General features: G+C 34.5%; 1 protein-coding gene across 1 annotated transcript; it reads right to left on the reverse strand.

The window, feature by feature from the left end:
* Positions 1–3,571: 3,571 nt before the first annotated feature.
* Positions 3,572–5,249, reverse strand: LOC149405632 (protein ROH1A). The gene has a single exon (XM_089601557.1). The coding sequence runs from the start codon at positions 5,082–5,084 to the stop codon at positions 3,876–3,878; it is 1,209 nt and encodes a 402-aa protein (XP_089457683.1). The 5' UTR covers positions 5,085–5,249; the 3' UTR covers positions 3,572–3,875.
* Between the last annotated feature and the right edge of the window lie 5,857 nt (positions 5,250–11,106).

Below are 11,106 nucleotides of genomic sequence, written 5' to 3' on the forward strand. Positions count from 1 at the left end.
TTCCATAATGGTTCTGTTGAACAAGGCATCAGCACAATATTCAAGCCTTATCAGTTATAAGGGTCTTGACTTTTTTGCCAATTTGATTCTCAGTGACAGCTTTCCAGTTTTTGAAACTGTCAAAAACCTCACTTTTGTGTTTGAGTATGTAAACCCGAACCCTTCTTGAGTAGTCGTCTATGATGGACATATGACTTCTGCTTCCACCATGTGAATTGACTCTGGCAGGACCCCAAAGATCTGAGTGAATGTAGTCAAGAACACCACTTGTTTCTGTGGATGTCCTTTGAGAACTTGTTTCTAATTGACTTGCCATAGACACAATCTTCACAGAAGACAAGTTTTCCAAGCTTAGACCCACCAAGGCACCCTTTTCTTGTTGGGCTCATTCAGACCTCTTTCCACAGACACGGCCAAGTCTCAAATGCCAAAGATTTGCCATTTTGTCCCTGCCAACAACATTCACAGCACCAACAAGAATAGTAGCATCAAGAAATACAAGTCATATCGTCTAGCACCATCAAGTACTACCTTAGACCCTTTAGTTACTAACAGAACACCATTCTCAGATTTGGAATTATAACCTTGAGATTCAAGGGTTCCAAGAGATATAAGATTCCTTTTTCAAATATGGAATATAACTAACATTGGTTATAGTCTTAACAGACCCATTTTGGAGTTTGATACGGATGTTACCTATACCATTGGCTCGGCATGAGTCATCGTTTCCAAGCAACACAGAGCCTCCAACTTGAGTTTGAAGATTCTGAAACCATTCTATGTGTGGAGACATGTGGTAAGTGCAACCACTGTCTAGGACCCACGCATCCTTTGCTTCTTCTTCTGAGATGGTGAGAGCCTCAATGCTTTCATAACCTTGCTCAGTCACAGTCACATTTCCTTGCTTGTTGAAGGCTTTCTCACGATCCGGACAGTCCTTCTTCATGTGGCAATGATGGCACTTGTATGGGAATGGCTCTCCGGTGTCTGCTTTGGGCTTTGACTTGTCCTTGTGCTTGGCTTTCCAGGGCTTTTTAGCTTTTCTCTGAACGTTAAGCCCTTATGCTGCTTGTTTTCTATCTAGCTTTGACTCCAATTCCTTGGCCTTCAATGCAACTTGAACGTCCTCTAGAGATAGAGTCTCTCTTCCATACTTCAGTGCATCTACTAGAGTGGAGTAGGACCTTGGAAGAGCGTTCAACCTGATCTTGATCGTCAATTACCTCATCAAGATTTGCAAGATCAAAATCGTCAAGACTCTTCGAGATTGGCTTATCTTCTTGAATCTTGAAAGAGTGTAGCCTTTCCTTTCAGATAGATCAGATTGGAGAGAGACTTTATCATGTACAAGCTTTGACCAGATTCCTAATATATTTTTCTCCGACGAGACTTCACGAAGAACCTTAGCTCCTATGTGGAGAATCAAGGTACCGAATGCCATGTCAAGGATGTCATGTTTTTTTTACGCGAATAATGATTCTGGTAGCTCATTCTCTCTGTGCAATGCTTTCGCAATCTTCATCTGAATCATCAATGCCTTCATCCGTGTATGCCATAGTGAGAAATCTCCTTTTCCGTCGAAGCTTTCCACTTCAACACGCCTTAGACTCATCGTCGTCTGTGTTGATCATCGAGGTAGGATGTGATACCAATTGTTGCGATATTCCCTGGTTCGAGCTCTTAAAACAAAGATGCCTCAGACACAGGAAAACTAGTGCTCGTCGACGTAGACTGAGAGAAAGGAAGAAGGAAACACAAAGCTTTTACCCTGGTTCGGTCACTAATGACCTAGTCCAACCTCGTCTTCACTATCAATGGATTACAACTTACAATGAGTTTTTGAATTTTTAGAAGAAAAAAACCCCCTAGAATTACCCCCAAAATCACGATTTTGATATCAACGTGATTCTTTCTCTAATTCTCTCTCTAATTCAAACCCAGTGGAACTACAAGTGATTTTTCAATTCAATGCATTCTATTTAAAGTCGTTAGCAATATCTTAGATCGCACGCTACCGTTGGATTATGATCCAACAGTCACCTGCGATTGCAAACAGTTTTATCTGATATCTTAGCTTCCACGTGATGTTGAGTTCAAATGAAATAGTTTGCTATCTTGGAATTCATAGATTTATCTACACCTATCCATATAATGTTTATGTGCATGAAAACTATTAAATTATGTGTATAAATATATGTGTGCAAGAGGATTATGTAACTCTCTTTTAACTCGCTTTGAATATTTTATTTCGTGGTTTCTTATTCAATAATTAGTATATCTAAGGAATATAGAATATTTTAGGGAAAATATCAGTAATATCCCTCGTGTTTAATCGAAATGCGAGATTTATCCCTTCGATTTCTAGAAAATATCAGATATATCCCTTCAGTTTAATATAAATGACATATACTTCCCCTAAAAACTGTTATATTACAAATATCACCATTTTCATTTATTTTTTACAAAAAAATAATTTGAACTCTCCAAAATATCCTTAATAGATTAAATATTTATTTACTATTTCATTAAAAAAAATCCTTAACTTTTTATAAAGAAATTTTTTTAATTTAATTTTTTTGTATATATAATAGAAAATAAAAAATTATGTCATTAAGGGTATTTTGGGTTGTTCAAATTATTCTTTTGTAAAAAATAAACGAAAATGGTAATATTTGTAATATAACATTTTTTAAGAGAAGTATATGTCATTTATATTAAACTGAATGAATATGTCTGATCTTTCTAGAAATTGAATAAATATATCTCGCATTTCGATTAAACACGAGAGATATTTTTTATATTTTTCCAATATTTTATTTCATGGTTTGAATGTTTCTTGTATCCAAACTTCCAAAGGTCTATTATCATTTATGTAACTCTTTAACATGGATGAGAATCGTGTGGGAAAATGTGACAGTCAGACATACTCTGTCCGAGGACAAAACAAGTCGAAGCTCTGTCCATTTTTGGTGCCAATAATAATAAAACTAAACGACACTTACCTCTCCTTTTTCGAGATTTCTCAGATGTCTGGCTCTGTCGAAGCTCTGTCGTGCATTTGGAATATTTCCTTACCTACCAACTGCCAAATTTCAATCCGATTTCAAAACCAAGTTCGATTAAACAAATTTTAATCATTTATTGATCTCTGGCTAGCACAATTTAGACTAGTTCTACTTCTTCTTACACACGAGGACACGACCGAGATTATGAGTAATAATATATTTATGTACATATAAATTGCATATATAATAATAGAGTCTCTACCTATTCCATTCAAATATTAACAGCCCAACAAACGTGACAACCATATCTCAAATAATTATTGTTTTTTTTACATTAAAAAAACACACATGAGAATGACAAGCACACCATCTCTTACTCTTTACTCTGCAAAAACAATATAATAAAATAAAATCATTTGGAAATCTTTATCTTGATAATCAGAGTTTATGTACTTTATAAAGAGGGGAAAAGAAATACAATTACAAGTCAACTAAGAAAAAGAAGATTAAAACGTATAATTCACTCCCAAAACAGACATGTCACCATTACAAATTGCAATCAACAGTTGCAACAAAAATAATTACCATTAAAAATAAAAACGAAAACGTTTCTACATTTTTTTTTAATTAGAAACAAACTTGAACGAGGCATGATTGAAGATGATGAGCACATCATCTCGTACTCTTACAGTCTTACTCTACCAAAAAAGCAAAAATCATAAGCCAATAATTAGAGTTTATGTACTTGACGGGGCAAAAAAGAAAATGCAAAAGCAAAAATTACAAGTTAACTAAAAAAACGATAAAAACGAATAATTCACACCCATAGCGGACATATTATCATCAACATGCAATTTTTTAATAACTTTTTTACATTGCTGGTGTGGACATTTTACCGCCTTGATCCAGAACCCGAAGCACCTCGGTCCTCGTCTTGACGAGCTTATGAAAAACTTCCCTAATCTGCCTCTGCAGAGGAACCAAACCCTCTTCCATTCTCCGGCAAGACTCCCTCAGCTCCTCGACCTGCGCCGCCGCCTCCGCCGCCATGGAAGCCTCCACCGGAAACCTAAAATTCTCCACAAACTCCGCCAGGTTCGCCGCCGATCTCTCCATCCTCTGCAACTCCTCGAGCAGCCCCGCCGATCCGCGCCTCTCCTTCCTCCGCCACTCCTCCGCGAGCTTCTCCTGGATCGCCGCCACCGGCTGAGCCCACGCCGCGTGCTTCGCCGCCGCCACGGCGGCGATTCCCGCCGCGCTTCCGAGTCCCGATCTCTCCTGGCACGGAATCGCCGCGGCCAGGGACCACATCGTGAAAGCCGTCACGGCGCTCATGACGTAAACAGGCTGGGAAGCTCCGGCGGATTCGCGCGGCGGAGCTAGGTTTGCGGTCATCGAGTGAATCTGCTTCGCCGCCGACCAGTCCTTCCGGAAATTCGAGATTCCTCGCTCCTTACTCGCCGGAGAAGCTCTCTTTCCGAACGACCACGCTCTCTCCGTGCCTTTTCCTGAACCGGAGCCTCCGGAGCTGTAATCGTCGTCGATCGCCATCGCCGCCGCTAGAGATCCGAGCGCCTTCTTCGCCCTCCGAACCTGTCCGTCTCCGACCGGTCCTTTTCCGAGCGCCGTCACCGCGATCTCGGCGAGCTTCTGGCAGTGCCGGACTGTTTCGACGCCGTGAGTCACGGCGTTGCAAATGTCCAGAGCTTTCACGCTCCGATCGAGAAGCTCCGGAAGGAGTCGATCAAACGGCGAACGAGACACCGTCGACGGATCGCGGCTGTCGATTAGCACCGCCTTGAATTCTGATTCGCAGCAGAGGAAGGCGTCGAGAAGCTTCCTCAGGAAGGCGATCGAGAGCAGAGACGGTTCCTGATTGTTGTGGTTCGAAGAAAATGAACAGGAAGAAGAAGAAGAAGACGAATCGTCCAGAAGATTCGAGAACCTCTCGGCGACGTACTTTTGGAAGCCGTCGAAGTCCTCGAGGTCTTGCTCTTGGTTTCCGTCCATGGAAACCACCTGATTTCGCCGGATACTAATTCGATTCAGGAACGAACCCTGATTCTCCGTTGTTCTCATGGTTTCGTGTTTGTCCGATCAAAAAATCACCAAAAATGGAGGGAAACAAAAGCAATTTTTTTTTTTTTTTTTTTTGAAGGGGAAGAGAAAACGAGAGGTCTGAGTCTGAGAGAGATTCGGTTTTGGCGGTTATATATGTAAAGCAAAAGTGAGGGCCAGTGAAATGCTCTCTCTCTCTCTTCCAAATACTTAAATTAATTAATTAAGAATAATATCGTCTTGTCTGACACGAGACTTTTTCTTCCTTTTCCTGGACGCGGACCGAGTTTTTGTTTGAATTCATTTACCATTTTGCCCTTCTCTTTTTTGACCCCTTTTTATTATTTTTTTGTTTTTCCTTTTATGTGTTTTTTTTTTTAAATCAGAATTCCGTTTATGTTCCCAAGCTTTTTATTTGTCCGTTTTTAGTTTAGTGTTATTTTTAGGGAAAATATCAACATTATCCCTTCGGTTTAATCGAAATGCACGATTTATACCCTCAGTTTTTAGAAGTATCAGACATATCCTTTCAGTTTAATATAAATGACATATGTCTCCCCTAAAAATATGTTATATTTCAAATACCACCATTTTCGTTTATTTTTTTACAAAAATAATTTGAATTCTCCAAAATAGCCTTAATGAAATAATTTTTTATTTTCTATATTATATATAAAAAAAATTTAAATTAAAAATTTCCTTTATAAAAAGTTAGGATTTTTATTTATAAGAGAAGTTTTAATTTTTTTTAATAAAATAGTAAATAAATATTTATTCTATTAGGGGTATTTTTGGAGAATTCAAATTATTTTTTGTAAAAAAATAAACGAAAGGGGTGGTATTTGAAATATAACATATTTTTAGGGGAGATATATGTCATTTATATTAAACTGAAATGATATGTCTGATATTTCTAAAAACTGGGGGTATAAATCGCGCATTTCGACTAAACTGAAGGGATACTGTTGATATTTTCCCTTATTTTTATTACTAACGTCGAATTGATTAGCTAAGAATAGTGGCATGACTGCCACGTATTATAATTATGACGGGTAATCTTTAATTATGTGTAGCCAAATTATTAGTGAAGTAAATTTAAATTTAGTAAATTATAGCTATTTGGATAAAAATATTTCCTGTGAGTGACTACCCGAATCTGAACAGAGAGATATTGGGATTGTAAAACTATAATTTAAGGGTAATATGTATAATATTTCAATTTCTAAGAGTCGTTTGAGTGTGACAATGAGTTTAAAAATGTTTGAATGGCGAAAGTAAAATAAAGTGGACATTTTTTATTCAAATTTCACAATTAATATTAATGGAACTTGACTAGTCTTTCAAGAAAAATAGTGTAAGATCATATTTTAATTTTTACCTACTTTCATGAGTCAATTTTTATTCAATATAGTTTTTAAGGTATCTTAATCTAGCAAATTTGGTAACGGGATTTGAGAGGCATTAGAAATGGCAAGTTTTGTAATTAGTGGCTTGTCTGAAGGTGTGAATTATCTGGCAAAAGAAATGGCGAGTTGCTGAGTCAGCAAGCCAACAAGGCTGGTTGAATCCGACGCGTAAGCGTTACACAGCCCAAATATAGAGACGGTAATTTTGGGTCCGAATGTGTATCGTCTAGTGACAATTATCATAAAGCAAATAAATATTGCAGCAATAAAATAAAATAAATAAATAAAAATAAACTAATACAGACGCAACAAATAAAGCTTTGACCGGTTCTTGGGCTTCTTTCGGCCCTCCAATATTCCATCCAAGACGCTTATGCACGCACTGATTATTAATAAATGGTAATGCGTAAATGTAAATTTGTAGTATTTATTGAAGTTACATAGGAAAAAAGCAACAGTGAGTTTCGATGAAGTCGAAAAAATTCAAGATCAAAAGAGAAGTCGATTTATAATTATTTAATGGGTTTTGAATTCGCGTCGAAGATACTCAAATCCAAAGACAAGGAATTAAAACCAAGAAAACACAAACATATGAAAAAAATGATTTTATTGAGAGAAGCGTGTAATACAATAATTAATTTAAAGAGATGGATAATATGCGAGGGTGATGGAAAATAATAGTACATGCTATTTATAGGCAGAGAAAAAGTAATTTTTAAATCTCATATCTTAGAAACGGGGACGACTTATTAATAATCGTTGTTGTGTCAGCTCGTCCACTCGCTTCCCGCATCTTCTTGTCTTCTCGGAATGGTCGATCGCTCCTTTGACTTGACTGGGTTCGAATTGACTTTATCTTTCTTCTTATAGAACGCTCCTCTTGTTCTTTTCTGAATAGGCTTCTTCCTTCTCGGTCCATGTCGAACAAACGTTTTGTTTCATGATGCAAATCTAATTGGTCCACATCCGGCCCAATTAAAATAGGGATTTAATTCCACCTCTACAAGATTTATTGTGAAAAAAATGTACAACATCTGATGAACCGGACTAACCCACTATAACGCATGGTAATTCTTTTCTATGGTAATTGCTTCCGGTATTACCTATTTTTTGTATTTTTATCATAAGAATACCTTGTTTATAATTTTTACTTATATATTATTCAGTGGTAAACAGTTTCTTGTGGATGTTCGGGGTTTTTTTTATTGCTCAATTGAACTTATTTACTGTTTACAATTTCATTTATAAGAAAAATAAAATTATCTTTGAAAAGATTTAATATAGCCGCTATTTTGAAAATATTACACTTTCAAAACACTATTTACGTAATTTTCTCATTCTTGTTAAAGCTAATCTCAAGTCGAGTGTAATCTCAAAAAACTTGTAAAAATCGATTCTCTCATTTTCAACTGATTTCAGTAATGACAATTAATTTTTTTTTTTTAACAAATTGCATTCACGGTTACTTGAACCATTCTTCTCATGTGAGAGGGTAGGATGTTTTAATAACCAAGCTAGCCCCTATTGTTAATACACTTTATAGTATTATCAATGACTTGTTAGGTATCTAAATTTTTGTAACATGTATATCCAATTATGCTATATTATCAAAATCTCCATTTGTAATTCTAAAATTTGTTGTTTTGTTCGTGTGATTTTTCTAAAATAATCCCCTTTAAATTTCAACTACCTAAAATTTTTCACTCTCTAGACAACTCCAAAAACTCAAATCAACAAACCATTATTATTATTATTATTATTATTATTATTATTATTATTGTGTTTGTTCACAAAACAATACCGGATGATAAATTAATTATTTTACAGAAGGACTCAAAGAAATAAAACATAATTTTAGGAAACATATATAATCATTTTTATACAAGAGGTTTTACTTGTTTTGAGAAAATGTTAGGAGTAGATGGGGAAAAGCACAAATAGAAACACCAGTCAATGAAAATGTGATTATATTAACATTCAAAAACATCAATGGACGAATTTAGTAAGATGAGCTTTTTACTACGATTAAAAAAAATGAGGCATATATATCGGTAGAGCTTTTGCAAGGACTGTATGTTGTATTAACAAATGTATGTTATCCAAAGTGGACAGAACATGCATTGACATACGTCAACATGGTATTAATTAATTTGGAATAATATTAATTAATATTCCAACTACGAGTAATTAGCTGGCTGTCATGCCAACTGCTTAATTTGAATACACAAATATATATTATATACTACTCAAAAAAACAAATATATGTGTGCGTGTGGATATTCGTGAGGTCTACTTTTTTTTCTCTTTGATCAAAGTGAGGTCTACTAAGATTGTGCCAAAAGTAGAGGGCCTAGAGGCTTTAACGTCGAATAGGAGATATAACAAAAATTAACGAAACTATAATTTGATTGAAAAATATTATATCGTTGCCGGGTCTTTTTTAAGCTCACGTTCGATAGCTATGGCATTTATGGGGCTTTAAGCCGGGTTTAATCAATGTTCAATTAAGATTGTTTATTAGAGACTTCTAAACTTTTGATAACTTCTTCGCATAAATCTCCGGTGGTAGTTTTGACTTTTGAGAAGTAATCATGTTTTGACTTTTGAGAAGTAAAATCATGCTTTGAAAATGTTTTTGATTCGTTATCAAAGATCATGGGGTCTATTTTATTTATAACAACTTTGACAAATTTATTACTGTGGCTTGGTTATATAATAGGTAAGAGAGCGCTACCAAGGTTGTTGCATTCAATAAAGTCTGGGTTCTTTTTCTTCCATTTTTTTGCGTGTCTGGAATTTCAAAATTGTGTGATGAAGAATTATTATATGGTTTTGTTGTTATCGTTTTTGAATTAATGGTCTCATTGTATGATTATTTTCTTTCTAATTGGGTTTTTTATTTTATAGATTTTTCAACTGAAGGTAAATGGCGTGGCATTTAGGTTCGATCCTCATTTCTCTGAGATTAAGCATGCTATTCAGGCGCAATGGGGTAAGGACTCTCATTTTATTTGTGTTAATTTCTGATATATCTATACCTCTTCATATATGCGTGAATGTTAAGCAAACATCTCATCAACATGCCTGCTTTAACCTGTGTATTCAAGTGTCTGTTTGTCGTATGTGTCTTCTAAGGTTTATAAGTAATATAATTTACAGGCAGTTGAATACACAGGTTAAACCAGGCATGTTGATATATATTTTTGAAGCATGTTTCTCGTATATTCAAGGTTTTTTTTTTCTTTGGTTGAAAGACTCGTATGTTCAGGGCCGGCTTAATAGATTACGAGGCCTAAAGCGAAAGTTCGAAATAGGGCCTTTAAATTTTTTTTAAACATGCAAATTTTATTCTTTTTTTTTCTTAATTTTATTGTACTCCAATTACTAATTTTTACTGGTAGTATGCGCAATTATTCTTTATTTATATTTGCTAAGTAACCTAAACAAAAAATTATTGACAATATATAACAATCAGGAAAAAAAAATGTCTAATTGATATTTATAACGCAAACAACATAAATAATAAAGAAAAAAAACAATAATAAACAGAGAAATATAAATGATAATTACTTTTTTTTTATATTTATTTGCACATAAGAGAGCCTAATTTGGAGAATATATATAGAAGAATTAATGGACTGCATATATGATTTTTATATAAGCAGAGCCGGCTCAACTAAATCGAAGGCCCTGGGCGAAGAAAAAAAAGGGGCCTAATTTTTTTTTTCTTTCAATCATCCCAAAAAAAATAATTAACATGAAAGTCATTTTTTTTTTTGTCTTTTGGCCTTTTTTTATCTTATTAATTTCAAATCACAATTTTTTAGTTTGAATATGGTAAAATTATTCAAAACACTGATTAATAAGAGAAACAAAAAAATTGGAAACTAAGATGTTGTTATAATAGAAAAATATATTATTAGAAAAGAATGAAAATTGATATATTGTATTTTAAAAATAAGATACCTACTGTAATTATCACACTTGAAGCAAATTTAAACAAGAGAAAAACAATAAATGAGATATTCTTAGAATTAAATAAACTATTCTCGGAATAAAAATAGCTATCTAAGTATTATCAGAAATTAGTTATAAAATACGATATTTGAGGTAATAAGTTTTTCGAAATTTTGGGGCTTTCCTCAACATGAGGCCTAAAGCAATTGCTTTAGCTCCCTCATGGTTGGGCCGGGCCTGCGTATGTTCTAGTCAAATATAACAAAAACAACAATTTTTAGTAGTAAAAGGAGAGAATTAATACAAAGTACAAACTTGAACGTATTCGTTTAGCATGGCTAAGAAGCATAATTTTCTTTAAAATGACTGTGAAATATAAATACTAGTATATATATATATATACATATATATATATATATATATATATATATATAATTGTGTTAATTTTAGTTTATTTGTGTTCATTTTAGTATATTACTGTTAATGTCGATAAATTTGCTACAGAAACGCAGTCTAAATATATATGAGAGACTAGAACACATCCTTCGAGTGCCACAACGAAGAGTATTAATCGAAGTAGAGAGACAAACTCATCTTTGATGGAGACAGAGAGAGAGAGAGAGAGAATTAAGGAATGAATGATCATTAAACGTGGTTATAGTCAACTCATTTAATGATTC

Source organism: Urtica dioica, chromosome 2, assembly GCF_054948205.1.
Source record: "Urtica dioica subsp. dioica isolate 48M chromosome 2, U.dioica_male_clone48M_v1_H2, whole genome shotgun sequence".
Classification (NCBI taxonomy): Eukaryota; Viridiplantae; Streptophyta; class Magnoliopsida; order Rosales; family Urticaceae; genus Urtica; species Urtica dioica.